Source organism: Quercus lobata, chromosome 8, assembly GCF_001633185.2.
Source record: "Quercus lobata isolate SW786 chromosome 8, ValleyOak3.0 Primary Assembly, whole genome shotgun sequence".
Taxonomy (NCBI): domain Eukaryota; kingdom Viridiplantae; phylum Streptophyta; class Magnoliopsida; order Fagales; family Fagaceae; genus Quercus; species Quercus lobata.
In genome coordinates, this window is record NC_044911.1 from 5,189,956 (window position 1) to 5,210,827 (window position 20,872).

The 20,872-nt window shown below is 35.8% G+C and overlaps 1 protein-coding gene and 1 pseudogene across 2 annotated transcripts; both read left to right on the plus strand.

The window, feature by feature from the left end:
* The first annotated feature begins 1,022 nt into the window (after positions 1-1,022).
* Positions 1,023-7,762, plus strand: LOC115954709 (annotated as a pseudogene).
* A 6,370-nt stretch (positions 7,763-14,132) lies between these two features.
* On the plus strand, positions 14,133-20,435 carry LOC115954708 (ABC transporter C family member 3-like). 2 transcript variants are annotated; one of them, XM_031072634.1, is made up of 10 exons: positions 14,133-16,682; positions 16,902-16,988; positions 17,101-17,736; positions 17,927-18,091; positions 18,372-18,666; positions 18,802-19,010; positions 19,127-19,432; positions 19,606-19,669; positions 19,753-19,992; positions 20,099-20,435. In XM_031072634.1, the coding sequence occupies exons 1-10, from the start codon at positions 14,154-14,156 to the stop codon at positions 20,206-20,208; spliced, it is 4,641 nt and encodes a 1,546-aa protein (XP_030928494.1). In that variant the 5' UTR covers positions 14,133-14,153; the 3' UTR covers positions 20,209-20,435. The 2 variants fall into 2 exon arrangements, with proteins under 2 accessions (XP_030928494.1, XP_030928495.1); XM_031072635.1 differs by lacking the exon at positions 16,902-16,988.
* The last annotated feature ends 437 nt before the right edge of the window (positions 20,436-20,872 follow it).

Genomic DNA, 20,872 nt, shown 5'->3' on the forward strand with positions numbered 1-20,872 from the left:
GAGTACAAGAAACTTTTCTTGTGGGGTGTGGGTGTGAAGTAACAATAGCCAGAGTTTTAAAGTAGAATTCTATTTCAGATAAATAAAAGAAAAAAAAAAAAAAATTCCACTGATCAATATATTCTTTATAGATTTCCAAACCCTTACTTTCCCTTCTCTTACCTGTGAAACTGATCGGTCTCAACCAAACGATGACTGCCCTTAAACCTAGCAGACTATCTTGCCATGAGATGGACAAACTTCAAAACAACCATGCAGGCTCGAAAATGATAAGGTTAGGAGTCGGTTTGATTTGTATTTTCTCTTTTGTTTTGGCATAATAATAATAATAATAATTGTTGTATTGTAAAAGTCTGTACTAATTTTACCAATTCATGCAGTGTTCAATCGGTATCATCTGCTGAAACTTAGTCCATGGAGCAGAGGCTTGGACTATATATAAAGATGTAATTGTAAATCTTACTTACAAGTACTGAGTCATTTCTAAATTTATTGATTAATAATTAATGTTTGAGAATCTTAAATTTCACTTAATCTATATGTTAAGAGTAAATGATTTTGTCATACACACAGTCGATAGTTTAAAATTGAATACACTTCCCATCTCTGTGACTTATGTCCAGCACAGATATTCAAAGAAGAAAAAGTTTGGTCTTTTACGGAACTCCAGGATGATTTTTTCTATCAGTGTGTGTTTTTATTTTTTCATTTTAAAATCACTGAATTTTTTTCTGCCATTTTTATATTCCTAATTTCGACTTTACAAAGAAAGACAAAGTTGAAAATTCCTTAAAGAGTGTAAATGTTTCAATCACAGAGAAAAATCAACATGCGGTTGCAGCCATTCATGTCAGCATCCAGTGCATGAATCCATCTCAATAATCCAAGGAAAGCCAGTTTTGATTCTCTCTCTATCTCAATCTCTCGTTTTGGATTATAGTTTTAAAAATACCATGAAATCTTTAAACTTAAAAACATATTTATAGAATGCATCCAACATCCACAAGTCTTGCACGCCCATCATCTCTTGTAGAAATACCCCACAGAAGCTCCACAAATTATGGAACTTGTTGAATCTTCAAAGCACGGTATGTCAATCATGTTCTCACACTACTACTCTTCACTCATGCAGTCAGGTACTGATTTTCTCATGAAACCAGTTTTCCTACGTGGGGTTTCTGGTTCTTCACACCTGGTTTTGTTATTTATGTTGTTTATCTCATGGGTGTGCAACAAATTCAAGGTGGGTCATAGTGAAGGTCCAAATGGAAGGTTTAAGAACATCAGGTGTTTGTTCTATAAACAGGCTCAAATTTGTTGTTTGGGTGTTTCTTTGTTTAGTCTAGTGTTGTGCTTATTGAGTTACTTTTATTGGTATAGAAATGGTTGGTCTGATGAAGGGTTAGTGACCCTTTTCGATTTAGCGCTTAGAACACTTGCTTGGGGTTCACTTTGTGTTTACTTGTGTATTCAATTGTTCAATTCAGCTGAATCAAAGTACCCTTTTTCATTGAGAGTTTGGTGGGGTTTCTATCTCTGCATTTCTTGTTATTGCCTTTTCATTGATGTAGTCCTTTGTAGAAAACATGTTAGTTTACCAGTTCAAAATCTAGTTTCCGATGTTGTCTCTGTCATTTCGGGTTTGTTTTTCTGTTATGTTGGATTTTTGGGGAAGAATGAGGGTGAAAATACCCTTCTTGAAGAACCTCTTTTCAATGGGGATTCTAGATCTAGTAATGAAGCAGAGTCAAATAAGTCGAAGGGGAGTGAAAATGTAACCCCTTATTTGAATGCTGGATTTTTCAGCATTCTTACTTTCTCTTGGATGGGTCCTTTAATTGCAATTGGCAATAAGAAGACATTAGACCTTGAGGATGTTCCTCAACTTTGTCCTAGTGATAGTGTGTTTGGGGCCTTACCAACTTTTAAAAATAAGCTTGAGGCAGAGGGTGGTACAATTAATGGAGTGACAACACTGAAGCTGACAAAGGCATTAATCTTCTCGGTGTGGAATGAGATTCTCTTGACAGCCTTTCTTGTGATCATGAACACATTGGCTTCCTATGTTGGACCATATTTTTTATTAATGCTTTTGTTCAATACCTCAATGGGTGATGGAACTTCAAAAATGAGGGCTATGTTCTGGTTTCAGTGTTTTTTGCAGCAAAACTTGAGGAATGCCTCGCACAGAGGCATTGGTTCTTTAGGATTCAGCGGGTTGGAATTTGGGTCCGATCAGTGTTGATTGTAATGATCTATAGTAAAGTTCTGACCCTTTCAAGCCAGTCAAAGCAGGGCCACACTTGTGGGGAGATCATCAATTTCATGACTGTTGATGCTGTCAGAGTTGGTGATTTCAGTTGGTATATGCACGAAACATGGATGGTTCTTGTTCAAGTTGTTATTGCATTGTTAATTTTGTATAGAAATCTTGGAATTGCTTCAATTGCAGCTTTGGTTGTAACCGTACTTGTTATGATGGCTAGTGTTCCTTTGGGAAAATTACAAGAGAAGTTTCAGGACAAGATAATGGAATCAAAAGACAAAAGGATGAAGGTGACATTGGAGATTTTAAGGAACACAAGAATTTTAAAGCTTCAGGGATGGGAGATGAAGTTTCTGGCTAAAATCATGGAGCTGAGGAAGACCGAGGCAGGTTGATTGAAGAAATATGTTTACACTTCGGCAATGACCTCTTTTGTTTTCTAGGGTGCCCCCACATTTGTGTCTGTGGTCACTTTTGGTTCTTGCATGTTGATGGGGATCCCACTAGAGTCAGGGAAGATCTTATCTACACTTGCAACGTTTAGTATTCTTCAGGAGCCCATCTATAATCTTCCCGACACAATCTCAATGGTAGCTCAAACTAAAGTGTCCATAAATTGAATTGCATCCTTCCTTCACCTTTATGACTTGCGGCCTGATGTGATAGAGATGCTTCCAAGAGGTAGTTCTGATACAACAATACAGATTATTAACGGGAAATTCTCATGGGATTTATCATCCTCCAGTCCAACATTAAAAAATATAAGTTTGAAAGTGCAACAAGGCATGAGGGTTGCTGTATGTGGGACTTTTGGCTCAGGAAAGTCAAGTTTGCTTTCCTGTATCCTGGGAGAAGTACCCAAGATATTTGGGACTGTTAAGTTGTGTGGGACAAAGGCATATGTTGCTCAGTCACCTTGGATACAAAGTGGCACGATTGAAGAGAACATATTGTTTGGTAGGGAGATGGAAAGAGAAAAGTATGAGAAGGTCGTTGAAGCATGTTCCTCGAAGAAGGACCTTGGAATTCTCCCATTTGGTGATCAAACAGTCATCGGTGAGAGAGGAATCAATTTGAGTGGTGGGCAGAAGCAAAGGATCCAAATTGCACGTGCTTTGTACCAAGATGCTGATATCTATCTGTTTGATGATCCTTTTAGTGCTGTTGATGCTCATACAGGATCCCACCTATTTAAGGTAATTTAATTTCCTAACCTATTGTATTCAGTGTTTAAATGAGTTTTATTTACAATTAATATGTAAATATCGTTGTTTTAGTATTACAATATTGATAAGTAAACAAGCATCGAGTGGGTTTTGAACTCATGACCTCACCCTCCACCCATTTCAATGCGAGAAGGAAGTGTCATTTGAGTTAGACCTTATTGACTATGTTGTGCATAAATTTGTTGATTTATAAGTTTGAAGATGGTTTTCTGTGTCTGTTGAGGTACTCCAAAATTCATGAAGTAGCATTGCAATTTTTTAGTTTTGTTTTCTACATTTGTTACATAACTTCTTTTAAACTATATATACTTCCATATGGCAGGAATGTTTGCTTGGTCTTATGAGGTCAAAAACAGTTGTTTATGTTAATCATCAAGTGGAGTTCTTACCTGCTGCTGATCTTATCTCGGTGAGCTATTCAAATTTAGCTTCTTTCTAGCCTTTCATTTCTGAACTCGATTACCCTCTTCTCTATTTGTAACTTAACTTATAAGTTATAACTTGTTTTTAGGTCATGAAAGATGGTAGGATTACTCAAGCTGGAAAGTACAATGATATTCTCAATTCAGGAACTGATTTTACTGAACTTGTGGGAACACATGAGAAAGCTTTTTCAGCACTTGATTCCACCGTGGCAGGGCCAGTTTCTGGAAGTATAAGCAAGGAAGCTGGAAATTTGGCTAGTACTAATGGGGTTGTGCAGAACCAGGAAGATAAAGATGTTCAAAATGGGAAAGCAGATGATTTAATTGGGTCAAATGGACAGCTTATCCAAGAAGAAGAGAGAGAAAGGTAAAGTTGGGCTATCAGTCCATTGGAAATATATCACTATGGCATATGGAGGAGCTCTTGTGCCATTTATATTGCTGGCACAAGTTCTCTTTCAGGTCCTTCAAATTGGAAGCAATTATTGGATGGCCTGGGCAACTCCTGTCATAACCTGCAGTTGGTGGCTCTACCCTAATGATTGTCTATGTTTTATTGGCCATTGGAAGTTCTTTTTGCATCCTTGTGAGATCCATGCTTCTTGGAACAGCTGGGGTACAAGACTGCCAGTCAACTCTTCAGTAAGATGCACAACTGCATTTTCCGTGCACCCATGTCATTTTTTGATGCCACTCCAAGTGGACGAATCTTAAGTAGAGTAAGTGGAAAATTGTGTTTGATGGTTCTTTTTTGGGTGCTTCTGGCTTAGCTTGCAACTTTTTAAATAAATTTCGTTGTCCTTCATTTTAAGTAATTATTTCTTCTTCTTCTTCTTCTTCTTATCTCTCTCTCACACACATACTCACACATTCGCACACAGAAACATAAACAATCTTTCAGGTAAATATAATAGGTTTAAATATAATTATTAAATTAACTTATGTTTCCTTGCAGGCTTCTACAGACCAAAGTGCAGTGGATTTGAGAATTCCATATCAAGTTGTGTCATTTGCCTTCTCGATGATCCAGCTCCTTGGAATTATTGCAGTAATGTCTCAGGTTGCATGGCAGGTTTTCATTGTTTTTATTCCAGTGATTGCAACCAGTATCTGGTATCAGGTATACCATCTGACTTTGTCAGAATATTGACTTAAGAATTACTGAAAAATGGCTTGATCACATGGCATCTCAGACTGCATAAACAACATTACCATTTGTTATCATGCAACATTTGTTTTACAATTTGTGCTTTGTACATGCTACAAGATCTCTTAGATTAAATGTTTTAACTGTATGCTGACAGTTGCTGTCATTTTGACAAGAAAATTCAACGAGTTTCTAGATAATTGAATACTTGTTGAACAATGTGTTTGTGTATATTTTTGTGCCCCTTTTTTACAGTTCAATTTTCAGATATTTTTGGGTTTGAACTATGAAAGATCTACTAATTATAATCTTCATCAAAACCCAACTCCCATTGTAATATTACAGTGTATTATTGTCATTTTTTTGTGGAGAGAATTGTTCTCACAAAATTTTAATCATGCAGCGATATTACTTACCATCTGCACGATAGTTATCAAGGTTAGTTGGAGTGTGCAAAGCTCCAGTGATACAACATTTTTCTGAAACAATTTCAGCTGCAACAACCATCAGGAGCTTTGATAAAGAATCAAGATTTAGGGACAAAAATATGAAACTAGCAGATGCAAATTCTAGGCCAAGGTTCAATATTGCTGGTGTAATGGAGGGCTTGTGCTTCGGCTTGGATATGTTATCTTCTATCACATTTATTTTCTACTTGGTTTTCTTAGTCTCTATTCCCGAGGGAGACATTGATCCAGGTTAGTATTTACCATCTAGTGTCCTACTAACAGTCCTTGCTCTTGATTGAATCAGTAAAAGAACTCAAACCATGCTTTTCTAATTGTCTTTCTTTTTTGTTTCTTTGCTTTCCTATCTCCTGAAGGCATTGCAGGCTTATCTGTGACGTATGGACTTAATTTAAACATGTTGCAAATGTTGGTAATGTGGGATCTTTGCCAAGTGGAGAACAAAATTATATCAGTAGAGAGAATTTTTCAATACACTAGTATCACAAGTGAGCCGCCACTTGTGATAGAAGAAAGTCTTCTAGATCATTTCTGGCCATCACATGGAGAAATTGATATTTGTGATCTCCGAGTCAGTTCTTAGCTTTTGTCACCAAATAAAATTATATGTATGTGTGTGTGTGTATAGATATATTATGTATAGGGTTGTTTATGACTATGATGTTTGTTATATGTATATAAATTAATGCTTATGGTGCAATGTAGGTACGGTATGCCCCACACATGCCACTTGTATTACGCGGCCTCACATGTATCTTCCCTGGAGGACAGAAAACTGGCATTGTAGGGAGAACGGGTAGTGGTAAATCAACACTCATACAAACACTTTTTCGGATTGTTGAACCTGCCGCTGGTCAGATAATGATAGATGGCATCAATATTTCCTTTCTTGGACTACATGATTTGCGATCTAGACTAAGCATTATCCCTCAGGATCCAACCATGTTTGAAGGGTCTGTGAGAAGCAATCTGGATCCACTAGAAGAGTATACAGATGAACAAATTTGGGAGGTAGGTTGGTTTCTTTTTTGGCAAGTGAAAGAATTTTCTCTTTATTACATTGTCCTCATAAATTACGCAGAAACTGCTTTTAGGATTTGCAGTCAATATATGGGGCCTGCTAATGCTATTTATATATATTTTTGTTATAATTTCTCCACTTAAATTGTTTTGGGCTCTAGATAAGTGTCAACTTGGAGATGAAGTCAGAAAGAGAGAAGGAAAACTGGATTCTACAGGTTTTTCTTTTCACCTTCTTATGTCAAATATTTTAGAGCTAGCTATATTATGGAAATATATTGCTTATATTCTTATGGTCTATGACTCAATGCAGTTAGTGAGAATGGAGAAATTTGGAGTGTTGGTCAGAGGCAGCTGGTCTGCCTTGGCCGTGTGCTGCTTAAGAAAAGTAGGGTATTGGTGCTCGATGAAGCTATTGCCTCAATTGATACAGCTAAAGATAATCTGATTAAGCAGACCCTCAGGCACCATTTTTCCAACTGTACAGTCATCACCGTTGCACATCGAATAACCTTCGTTCTTGATAGTGACATGGTTCTTCTACTAAATAATGGTTAGTATGACCATATTATTTTGTTTTACTCCTATAGCTTTTGTTCATTTAGTTCTTTCATGGTTAGAATGATTTCATTGTAATCCTATGGTCTGATATAAAGGAAAGCGTGAAAGGGCTGGATACTAAAGGATTCCTTGAATTCAAAATAAAGACTCTGGAATCCACCAAAAGAGAGATAATAAACAAATTGAACTTTTACAGATTACAGGCTTATTTAAATGCTTCCTAAAACTCATTTTCCTAGTAAAAACATTTCTAAACAAATTCTAAATGATGCACTTCATGATAGGACTCTAATTTGACTAGAAAAACATTAAAATTATCTAAAATGAAGGAAATAAAAGGCCAACGCGTAGAAGTTTGAAGATTATATAAAAACATCAAAAAATTAACAAATGATAAAAATAGACTATATTTTGTCTTACATTATATGGCCTAGAAGCTCTTCTCAATCTTCGTGTAGGGCTAGTTGAGGAACATGATTCTCCAACAAGATTGCTTGAAAACAAATCATCATCTTTTGCTCAACTTGTAGCAGAGTACACCGTGAGGGAAAATTTGAGTTTTGGAAAGTAAAGTGGCTATGAATATTTGTGCTCTGTTTGACTCTAGCAAGTTGGTTGACAATGACGAAAATTCAGTGGTTCTATGTTTATGCTACTAAATAATGGTTAGTTTGACTATATAATTATATCTTCTGTTGTTCATCTTTTGCTCAACCTGTAGCAGAGTACACCATGATGTGAAACTCCAGTTTCAGGAAGTTGAGCAACAAAGCTTATTTGACTCTGGCAAGTCTATTGACAACGGCGAAAACTTGGTGGATTTGTGATCTTGTTTGGACTATGCTGTATGATATTGATGGCATTTTTGTTGATCTAACTGGTGGTTGCAGTGTGTTTTAGTCTTTTAGGCATATTGTAAGAACAAATGGTGTATACTTAGTAAATTTGAGATCATAATAGATATTGATGAGACTCAGGAGAGTAACTAAGTTGTAACTTTTGTGCTTGAAATGAAGCGTAAATGCTCGACTTGATAGATGGCATTTTATTCTTCCATAAAGTAACAACATTAAAACAAATGAATAACTGACTTAAAGATTACATTTGTATATTCATAGCCTTTATGTTTAGAAAGAATTTCACTTAAATTTAGCCTGTACCGAAGTGAACTGAAATGTGACTCAACAAAAGTGTAGAAGCAATAAATGATATGCTTAAGATTTTAAATATTAAAAGTTTGAGATTTATAATTGTTTATAATAAATTTGGAATTAGATTAGGTGATTTCAGGAAAAACATGTCTTTTTCCATTATGTAGGTGCACAAAAATAAATCAAAGTGGACCAAAATGAATTGAAGTGATCCAAATTGGACCAAATAAGAATGAATGGACTGAAGTGGACTGAATAGGACCAGTATAGACTGAATATAAACAAAGTGGACAAAATGGACCGAATATAACCAAGGTAGACAAAATGGACCGAATAGGACCAAAATGTACTGGATGACCCGAATAGAACTGAAGTAGATCAAAGTGGACAGAATGGACTGAATAGGATCAATGTCGACCAAAGAGGACCAAATAGAACCAAAGTAGATAGAATAGACCAAATAAGACCGAAGTCAACAGAATAGGACTAATGTGGACAGAATAGAGCCAATGTGGACTAAATGGACCGAATTGGATTGTAGTGGACTAAAAAGGATGGAATTGACCGAATTAGACCAAATATAACTTTAGTGGACAGAATGGACTAAATAGGACCGAATAGGACTAAATTGGACCGAAGATGACATAATGGACTGAATAGAACCAATGTTGACCGATAAGACTTTTGAATATTTATATTTTTTATTGCATTTTTAGGGCTCATAATTCTAATTTCTAATGTCTATTTGTGTATTTTCTTTGTATTTTTTTAACTCAAAAATAAAAAGTTTAGCCCAAATAAAATAAAATTTCATAATTTTCAACCAAAAAATTAAGAAACAAAATGAATCAATTTAAAGCCTAATTAGTCTAAAATGGACTGAAGAGGGACTAAAATTGATCAAGTGGACAAAATTGGACTGAATTGAAATTGTTTAATTTTTAAGAAGAACAAATTATCTTCAAAAAAAATTTAGGAAATAAATTATACATTATATTACAATACAAAGTTTAGCCCAAATAAAATAAAATTTCATAATTTTCAACCAAAAAATTAAGAAACAAAATGAATCAATTTAAAGCCTAATTAGTCTAAAATGGACTGAAGAGGGACTAAAACTGATCAAGTGGACAAAATTGGACCGAATTGAAATTGTTTAATTTTTAAGAAGAACAAATTATCTTCAAAAAAAATTTAGGAAATAAATTATACATTATATTACAATATAAAATAATTTATTTATTCCCATGTATCGCGTGAATTTGCGACTAGTTGATAATAACTATGAAATGATGAAATTGTGTTTTTGAAAACAAAATTTTATGAGTTAACTGAAATGGTGTTTTAAATAACACGATTTTGACCGAACTGTATGTGTAACTATCAATGCTATTTATCAATTTTAGAATTGGCCAAAGAAAAAGTCACGTGGAGGGCGTTCATGGGCATAGTTTTACACTGAAAAGGACGGCGTCCAATAGTCTATAGTCCCTAGTTATGTCCAGCACAGTGATACTAAAAACTCACCAGGTGTATAAAATACTTGTGAATGTTTAGATCCCCAAATACAAATTTTCCAATACAAACTTATATTCAAAAAATATATGTGCAAAATATGAAATATAGGCAATACCCAGATTAGCAAACTACTCTAAGCCATTAATTAATCACAACCAATAGAAATTAAAAGCTAAGAGAAAGGGAAAGAGAGATGCAAACACAAGATAACATCGGCACGTGTTATCGAAGAGAAAACCGAAAAACTTGGTGAAAAACCTATTCGCCACCGCCCAAGCGGTAAATGATCTACTAGAAAATCAGTTGGAATATATGAATAGCAATAGACTCTCCAAGCCTAATCTACCCAATGCACCTAAACTCTCAAAGTCTCTTGCTCTAAGAAGGTTACGCCGAACCGTGTCTTCTTTAGCTTTATGGATCCCGCAATTAGCCCATTGCATCAACCAATATAAATTGGTTCTGTCTTAAACTGCTTCCCAAACACCAAGAACCTTCTCACAACTTTGAATTTGGTGAGGTAAGGATTTGGTTTATGATCCTCTCATGGGTATGACACTGGAGAGGGTGAGAGTAGAGGAATTTGGAGAATCAAGAGTGTATAAGATTGTGGATGAATCAATCTTGTTTTTCTCTAGGGTTTCTCTCTCAAAGCTCTCTACATTTCATAGATATAAGGGTATTTATAGTAGGGTCTGAGATGGAATGTGAAAAGTCACTTTTCAGCAAAATAGGGTGCACGGCGAGTCACTCGCGACTGGGATGAGTTACGAGTTCCAATTGCCAATTACTAGACTAGGCTAGACTGTACTTTTTGTCCTGTAGTGATCTAGCTGGCCTTACTCTTCATCTTCCTGCATGCTTTACACGTGTGCTTCATTTTGGTGAGTCACCACTCGCGAGTCAATCGCGAGTCACCTTCTTGTTGCACACTCTTGATTAAATCTTCACACTCTCTCACACACAACCCTTATATTATTCCCACCTAAATACAGAGTTTCTAAATGCTGAATTACAAGAAAATTTGGCACGGAATAAAGTCAATACATAGTTGAATAAATTCAAATTTACAGATACAAATGAAAAGGTTTGAGTCTTTTCCGGAACTCCAGGTTGATTTTTCCTTCATCAATAAAAATTTTCCTTCAAAAAACAAACCGTTATTTTTTTCCTCCTCATTTTTGCCATTTCCTAAGCTTCTTCATCAAAACACACTCACGCATGCATTTGATTCACTGTCCAACAACGTAATCACCAGTTTTTACAATGAAAGCCGGCTTTATATTTTCATTCTGTCTAGACTCTCATTTTGGACTACAGTTTTATAAATATGATGAAATCTTTTTTCTTTTTCTTTTTTGATTGATTTGATGAAATCTTTAAGTGTGCAAGAATGCATATGTTTAGGGCTATACTTTCAAATGGTAAAAAGATTACTACCAATCTATCATCATCAAAATTGAACTACAGGATAATAAAAAATGATTCGGAAAAAAAAAAAAAAAAAGAAGAAAAAAATTTAGTGAAAGCCAAAAATAATTAGTGAAAGAAGAACAAAAGTTAGTGAAAGTATGCACATCATATCAGATCTATCAATCTTATAGAAAAACCAAAAATAATTATCGGTAACAAACAAAATAAATCATGAAACGTTTTTAAAATTTCAAGAATATTTTAGTAATAAAGTTTTAGTTGAAATAGTATTTTAAATTTCTTGAAACTACTTTATTAGCTGAATTTCAACTAGTAAAACATATCATAACAAATATTAATATACTTATTTTGAGTTAAAGAGCATATTGTATGACATATAGAGCTCACATTATGCATATAACATAAGTGAACAAAACCAAATATTTTCCAGATACAGAAAATGTTGTATTCAATGAAATGAAACGAATATGTGTTATGTACAGAGAGATTTAAATTCATCAGGTAGGTAAGCAAACTAATAACAAAATAGATTAAATGACACAATAATCCGAAAGAAATTTTCTAGATAAGAAGCACTGATAATAAGAATAGATGGAATGACGTATGTGGTTTTTCTTTTATTGGGACTATGCGTTGGGTTACATGTGTGAGTGAAGTCCCACATTGAATAAATATGAGAAGAATGAGCGGTTAATATAACATAATTGAGCACATACCCATTGGGCTTAGGCCTTTTGGGTTAAAGTGTGTCTCAATATGTTATATTAATTATTCAAGGAAGCTCCCCAAGGTGTTTATCTCCCCAACAAGTGGTATCAGAGCCCATGGTAATGTGCGGCAAAGGTGGTGAGGTGTTCATGGTCCCTACCCAGCGGGGACAGAGAAAGCCTAAATGGCCCACACATAAAGATCCTGGAGAAGAAAAAAAAAAAAAAAAAAAAAAGCCCAACAAAGGAATATTGCTAATGGTGTTAACTAATGGTGTGGTGCGAGGTTCCCATGGACATGGACGTACGGGGTTCCCATGGATGTGCGTGCGGGGTTGACACGTGGTTCCCATGGATGGCGTACAAGAGACCCATGGATGACGCGCTGATGAAGTGAAAAGCCATTAGGCAAGGGGGAGTGAGTAGGACTTGTTCATGGCCCACAAAGAGGTCTTGAAGCCCATAAAGAGGCAGACTCACACGTGAGGGGAGATTTGTTGGGTTACACGTGTGAGTGAAGTCCCACATTGAATAAATATGAGAAGAATGAGTGGTTAATATAACATAATTGAGCACATACCCATTGGGCTTAGGCTTTTGGGTTAAAGTGTGTTCTATATGTTATATTAATTATTCAAGGAAGCTTCCCAAGGTGTTTATCTCCCCAACACTATGATTCTGGATTTTAACCTTAAATATTTTTGTTAAAAATACAAAGAAACCATTTTGATTTTCAACTTTTCATAGACACGGAAATGAAATGGACAAAAGAAATGACAATTGAATCAAGTACTACCACAAATATAAACTTAGTCAAACATGTGCGAGGAAAGCTGAAGAAAAGAGATGCTTGTAATGCAAGTGGCATATGAAGATTAAACTGATTAAATTCAATGATTGAAAGGTGATCTAATAGGGACTGGTGACTTTCACAATGCCACAAGATTTTCAGGGAATTAGTGGGAGACTGAGAAGTACATAAAATATATTTTACTATATGGCCAGAAATTATAAATAGATAAATTCTCCAACCATGCATGAAACGACAAGTTTTCCAAATGGCGAAAAAAAAAAGAAAAAAAGTAATTGAATTTATCAATTTTCTTTTTAATAATTGAGTCGAGTCATTTTGACTATTAAATCATTAAGATTATTTTATTTTATTTTAGTGAAAAAATCGAAGTTAAACCTTGGAGAATGAGATGCACTTTGCCTTGAAACTATCAACCTTGGCAGGATCACCCCTCTCAACTTCGAGTTAGATTAAATATTTTAGTTTGGAACTTGTTTTTGAATAAACTTGAACTTATTTATGTACTACTTGATGATTCCCCCACATATATAAACCATGCATATATAAAGTAAATAAATATTATGACTGAAAATTTCTATAACTGCATAAATCTATATTGATGATTAATACACAAATTGTTTAGAGTATACTGTTTGAATTAATTAGATAGATTTATTTTAATTTATGATCTTATATTATGGCTAGAAATCATATGTAATTTTTACTAAAAAAATGGAGACAAGTCAAAGTTGGTGTTCTGTAGCCATAGTTTTAATTTTTAAGTGGTGAGAAAGACAGCGCCACTCACTTCAGCACAACGATTGAAAGAGGAAAATGTTTGCTTCTGTTCATGAACTTCATGTTGATTTTTCTGTCGGTATGCGTTTTTCTTTTTCTTTTTTAAATCACTGAAAATTTTTTCAGCTATTTTTATTTCCCTTTTGACCTTTAAAAGAAAGACTAAATTAATGTTTGACACAGTGTTTACAATATTATATTAGATATCTATATTTTTGTGGATATTATGTGAGAGAGTTTGAATTATGTTGGATGTGAAACAATAATGCCCAAGACAAAAGAAAAAAAAAGGAGTACCGCTTAAGATAGTTCAGAGAAGAACGATTAATATACCAGTATGTAAGAAAGATAAAGGCTAAAAATCACATTATTGAAAGTAATAAAAAAAATAATATGTAAATTAAGAAAGTGACTGAAAATATAGTTTTGAAAAATCAACCTGCAGTTTGCAGGTCATTCTGTTGTTATACATTGCATGAATCCATAATGAGTAAACTGGCCTTTGGCACAATTTTGTACCACAATAAATAAATATATTTATTAAATATTGAGAGCTGGTGTACTCTTATTTAAACGACAACTTTTATTATTTAAATACTATAATACATATTTTTACAATATTTTTTCGCCTATCATTTCCATGACAAACAACGTTATTACAAAACCCATGAATCTTCGAACCATATATGCCCAAGGAAAGCCAGCTTTGATTCCCTCTCTATCTCAGCCTATCATTTCATCCACAACATCCACAAAAGCTCCACTAAAAATGGAACTTGTTCAATCCTCAAAGCACGGTATGTCAATCTTGTTCTCACACCACTACTCCTCACTCACATACTCAGGTACTGATTTTCTCACAAAACCCATTTTCCTACGCGGGCTTTCCGGTTCTTTGCACTTGGTTTTGTTATCTGTGTTGTTTATCTCATGGTTGTGCAAGAAATTTAAGGTGGGGCATAGTGAAGGTCCAAAAGAGAAGTTTAAGAACAAAGGGGGCTTGTACTGCAAACAGACTGTGATTTGTTGTTTTGGTGTTTCTGTGTTTAGTCTAGTGTTAAGTTTATTGAATTACTTTTATTGGTATAGAAATGGTTGGTCTGATGAAGGGCTAATGACCCTTCTGGATTTAGCACTCAGAACACTTGCTTGGGGTTCAGTATGTGTGTACTTGCGTACTCAATTGTTCAATTCAGCTAAATCAAAGTATCCGTTTTTATTGAGAGTTTGGTGGGGTTTCTACCTCTGTAGTTCTTGTTATTGCCTTGCCATAGATGTTGTTCTTTATAGGAAACATGTTAATTTACCAGTTCAGTATTCTGTTTCCGATGTTGTCTCGGTTGTCTCGGGTTTCTTCCTCTGTTATGTGGGGTATTTTGGAAAGAATGAGGATGAAGATGCCCTTCTTGAAGAACCTCTTTTGAATGGCAATTCTAGTGGTAGTAATGAAGCAGAGTCAAGCAAGTCTAAGGGGGTTGATACTGTAACCCCGTTTTCAAGTGCTGGATTTTTTAGCAACCTTACACTCTCTTGGCTGGGCCCTCTAATTGCTCTAGGCAACAAGAAGACCTTAGACCTCGAGGATGTTCCTCAACTTGCTCCCGGTGATAGTGTAGTTGGGGCCTTCCCCGTTTTTAGAAATAAGCTTGAGGCAGAGTGTGGTACGGTTAATAATGTGACCACATCGAAGCTAGTGAAGGCATTACTCTTCTTTGCATGGAAAGAGATTCTTTTGACAGCCCTGTATGTGATGATCTACACATTGGCTTCCTATGTTGGACCATATCTTATTGACAATTTTGTTCAATACCTTAATGGGCGCCGACAGTACAAGAATGAGGGATATGTGCTGGTTTCCGTGTTTTTTGCTTCAAAACTTGTGGAATGCATCGCAAAGAGGCACTGGTTCTTTAGATTGCAGCTGGTTGGAATTAGGGTCAGATCAGTCTTGGCTACAATGATCTATGATAAAGGTATGACTCTTTCATGCCAGTCAAAGCAGGGCCACACTAGTGGGGAAATCATCAATCTCATGACAGTTGACGCTGAGAGGATAGGTGACTTTGGCTGGTTTATGCACGATCCGTGGATGGTCCTTGTTCAAGTTGCTGTTGCATTGTTAATTTTATATAAAAATCTTGGGCTTGCTTCAATTGCAGCTTTTGTTGCAACTGTACTTGTTATGTTGGCAAATTATCCATTGGAGAAATTCCAAGAGAAGTTTCAGGACAAGATAATGGAGTCAAAAGACAAAAGAATGAAGGCAACGTCTGAGATTTTAAGGAACATGAGAATTCTAAAGCTTCAAGGATGGGAGATGAAGTTTCTATCTAAAATTGCCAATCTTAGGGAGACCGAGGCAGGGTGGTTGAAAAGGTATGTTTACGCTAATGCTATGACTACATTTGTCTTTTGGGCTGCTCCCACATTTGTGTCTGTGGCCACTTTTGGTGCTTGCATGCTAATGGGAATCCCACTTGAGTCGGGGAAGATCTTATCTGCACTTGCAACGTTTAGGATTCTTCAGGAGCCTATATATAATCTTCCTGACACAGTTTCAATGATTGCTCAAACTAAAGTGTCACTTGATCGAATTGTTTCATTTCTTCGTCTTGAGGACTTGCAGTTTGACATAATAAAGAAGCTTCCAAGAGGTAGTTCTAATACAGCAATAGAGATTATTGACGGAAATTTCTCTTGGGATTTATCTTCCTCTAATCCTACATTGAAAGATATAAATTTGAAAGTGCAACATGGCATGAGAGTTGCTGTTTGTGGAACTGTTGGTTCAGGCAAGTCAAGTTTGCTTTCTTGTATCCTTGGAGAAATACCCAGGATAGCTGGCACTGTTAAGTTGTGTGGGACAAAGGCCTATGTTGCTCAGTCACCATGGATACAAAGTGGCAAGATAGAAGAGAACATATTGTTTGGTAAGGAGATGGAAAGAATGAGGTATGAAAGGGTCCTTGAAGCATGTTCCTTGAAGAAGGATCTAGAAATTCTCTCGTTTGGGGACCAGACACTAATAGGTGAGAGAGGAATCAATTTGAGTGGTGGACAGAAGCAAAGGATTCAAATTGCACGTGCTCTATACCAAAATGCTGATATCTATTTGTTTGATGATCCTTTTAGTGCTGTTGATGCTCATACAGGATCCCACCTCTTCCGGGTAATTTCCTTTCCTACTCTAATGTCATTTTATTCTGATTAAAATGTGTTTTTTCCCCCTTAATTTATTATATTATAAATTGGTGTTCTACAAATTTGAAGATGGTTTCTTGTTGTCAGTAGGGGTACTTGAATATTATTGCAATTTGTTCAGTTTTTGTTTTCTGTAGTTAATACATAGATCTTTTTGAAATGGATTTACTTGATTCATATATGGCAGGAATGTTTGCTGGGCCTCTTGAGTTCAAAAGTAGTGATTTATGTTACTCATCAAGTAGAGTTCTTACCTGCTGCTGACCTTATCTTGGTGAGCCATTCACATTAAGTTTATTTCCACCTTTTTATTTATGATCTCAACTTATGAATGGATTGTTCCCCACTTTTCTATCTGTGAAATCAACTATTACATTTGTTGTTAGGTCATGAAAGAAGGAAAAATTACTCAAGCTGGAAAGTACAATGAAATTCTTAATTCCGGAACTGATTTTATGGAACTTGTGGGAGCACATAAGAAAGCTTTGTCTGAACTTGATTCTGCAGAGGCAGGGTCAGTTTCTGAAAGTACAAATATGAGCAAGGATATCACTGATGGGGTCGTTGAAAAAAAAGAAAATGAAGATGTTCAAAATGGTAAAACAGATGATGTTGTTGGATCAAAGGGACAGATTATCCAAGAGGAAGAGAGAGAGAAAGGTGAAGTTGGGTTTTTAGTCTATTGGAAATATATTTCTATGGCATACAAAGGAGCTCTTGTGCCCTGTGTATTGCTGGCACAGGTTCTCTATCAGATCCTTCAAATTGGAAGCAATTATTGGATGGCTTGGGCAACTCCAATCTCACAGGATGTGAAACCTGCAGTTTCTAGCTCTACTCTTATAAGTGTTTATGTCGCTTTGGCCATTGGAAGTTCATTTTGCATCCTTGTGAGATCCCTGGTACTTTTTACTGCTGGGTTCAAGACAGCCACTATACTCTTCAATAAGATGCACTTATGCATTTTCCGTGCCCCCATGTCCTTCTTTGATGCCACTCCAAGTGGAAGAATCCTAAACAGAGTAAGTGGGAAATGTTTATGGGTATTTCCATATTGAAAGCTTCAAGAGTCATAGTTTACAATTTTATATAGCTTTTTCCTTCGGTTTAAACAATTCTCCTCTCTCTCTCTCTCTCTCTCACACACACACACACAGAGAAACATGATTGGTGTAAATATTTTTATTGAATTGGCTGTATGTTTCCTGGCAGGCTTCTACAGACCAAAGTGCAGTGGATTTCAATATTCCATATCAAGTTGGGGCATTTGCCTTCGCGATGATCCAGCTTCTTGGAATTATTGCGGTAATGTCTCAGGTTGCATGGCAGGTTCTTATTGTTTTTATCCCAGTGATTGCAACCTGTATCTGGTATCAGGTATACCCTCTGACTTTGTCACAATGTTGTCTTACATTCTTCCTGAATATATAACTCTATACTTATCATACTGCCTTCTTTACATTTTGGGCTGTGCGTATGCTACCTGCTCCCCTAGATTAAATTTAAAACCTTTACTAAGAGATTTTTTAAAATGCTTTTTCTTAAGATAGATTATTGTCAAGTTGCAAGATGTATGGAGTGTATTTTCATAAGATATTCCAATGTATTGTCATTCTTATGTGGAGATAAGTGTTGTAACAAATATATTATTATGCAGCAATATTACATGCCTTCAGCACGAGAACTAACAAGATTAGTTGGCGTGTGCAAAGCTCCTGTGATACAACATTTCGCTGAAACAATTTCAGGCTCAACAACAATTAGGAGCTTTGATGAAGAGTCACGATTTAGGGACATAAATTTGAAACTCACAGATGCATATTCTCGGCCAAAGTTCAACGCCGCTGGTGCAAGGGAATGGTTGTGCTTCCGCTTGGATATGATGTCTTCCATCACATTTTTCTTCTCCTTGGTTTTCTTTATATTTATTCCTGAGGGAGTCATTGATCCAGGTAATTAATTCCCATCTGGTTTACTAACAATGCTCCTTGCTGTTTGTTTAATTTGGTAAAGGAATTCGAGTAATACCTTTCTAATTGTCCTTTTTTTTTTAAAAAAAAAAAATTCTGGTTTCCTTTTTCCTAAAGGCATTGCGGGCTTGGCTGTGACATATGGACTTAATTTAAACATAGCCTGGGTAATATGGGTTCTTTGCCAAATGGAGAACATAATTATATCAGTAGAGAGAATACTTCAATACACTTGTATCCCAAGTGAACCTCCTCTTGAGATAGAAGAAAACCGGCCAGATCATTCTTGGCCACCAAATGGAGAAGTGGATATTTGTGATCTGCAGGTAGTTTTGGTCCATTACTATTTATTACCAACCAACCATAATCTTGTTAATAAGGTCGTTCATGACTATGATTTTTATGTGTTCTACATTAATTAATGATAAGGGGTGTAATGTAGGTAAGGTATGCCCCACATATGCCACTTGTTTTGCGAGGTCTCACATGTACTTTTCCTGGAGGAATGAAAACTGGCATTGTAGGGAGAACGGGCAGTGGTAAATCAACTCTCATACAAGCACTTTTCCGGATTGTTGAACCTGCTGCTGGTCAGATAATTATAGATGGAATCAACATCTCCTTGATTGGACTGCATGATTTGCGATCTAGACTAAGCATTATCCCTCAAGAACCAACAATGTTTGAAGGGACTATAAGAAGCAACCTGGATCCACTCGATGAGCATACAGATGGACAAATTTGGGAGGTGGGTTGATTTCTTCTTGGGTTATTAAAAGAATTTTCTCTTTGCTAAATTTGTTTGTAAAGTGGCCATGCAATGCCTTTATGATTTGCGGTCAATGGGTGGCATTTGCTTTTATTTATTTATTTTTTCTGATTTATTCATTGCCTTAAATTTTTCCCATTGAATTTTTTTAGGCTTTGGATAAGTGTCAACTTGGGGATAAAGTTAGGGAGAAAGAAGGAAAACTAGATTCCACAGGTTTGTCATTTCAGCTTCTTATGTGGAATATTATTAAACTATGTAATGGAAACATATTACTTATATTCTTAGGGATGCTGCAGTTAGTGAGAACGGAGAGAATTGGAGTGTGGGTCAGAGGCAGCTGGTCTGCCTTGGCCGTGTGCTACTCAAGAAAAGTAAGGTATTGGTGCTTGATGAAGCTACTGCATCTGTTGATACTGCTACAGATAATCTGATTCAGCAAACCCTTAGTCAACATTTTTCCAACTGTACAGTCATTACCATTGCACATCGAATAACTTCCGTTCTTCATAGTGACATGGTTCTGCTACTAAATAATGGTTAGTTTGACCATATGACTTTCTCTTACTTCTAATGTTGTTTCATGGTTTATATGATTTCATTGTAATCCTATGGCTTAGCAAATTTCTCTGAATCCTGCTGTAGGGCTTATAGAGGAATATGATTCCCCAAATAGATTGCTAGAAAACAAGTCATCGTCTTTTGCTCAACTTGTAGCAGAGTACACGGTGAGGTCAAGTTCTAGTTTTGGGTAAGTTAAGTGACTAAAGCTTATTTGGACTTACTTGGACCGTGCTGAACGATATTGACAAGATTTTGTTGATCTAGCTAGTGGTTTCTGTGTGTTGTAGTCATATTGTATGAACAAATGGTGTACACTACTAAATATCAGATAATAAAAAAGAGTGATAGTATAGGTTGTAACTTTCATGTTTGAAGTAAGCTACATGCTGGACTTGATTGATGGCATTTTATTCCTCCATACAGTTTTCAAGTGTATACGAAATGCATCTGTTTAAGGCTATGCTGTCAAATAGGTTAAACGTAAGAGTTGTGCACTTTTAAGCAAAGATTTAAGGTGCTTAAAGCCCAATCTCAAACACTTGGACAATCCTCTTCCTTTCTAATGTTGTCCAGAAAGAAAATTGAGGATTTTGTGTTTATAAATGAAAGAATGGAAAGCAAGCTCAATGGTTGGAGGAGCAAATATTTGTCTAACGCAGTTGCTCTATAATGAGCTTGACAAGGTTACTCTGATATGATCAATTGTTCAAACAATCCCTTCATACACAATTTCAACCTTCCAACTACCAATCTTGCTTTATAATATGCTTGACAAGGTTACCAGGACTTTTTGATGGAATTCTGTTAAGTCAGAAAGATTCTAATTTGCTTTGAACTTGTGGGAATCTGTATGAC

Excerpts from the sequence above, each read along its gene's own strand:
- LOC115954708 (XM_031072634.1), top strand. The coding sequence starts at position 14,154 with ATGACAAACAACGTTATTACAAAACCCATGAATCTTCGAACCATATAT. Across the intron at positions 18,667-18,801 it reads TGAGGGAGTCATTGATCCAG|GCATTGCGGGCTTGGCTGTG; the intron begins GTAATTAATTCC and ends TTTTTCCTAAAG. Across the intron at positions 19,011-19,126 it reads TGGATATTTGTGATCTGCAG|GTAAGGTATGCCCCACATAT; the intron begins GTAGTTTTGGTC and ends GGTGTAATGTAG.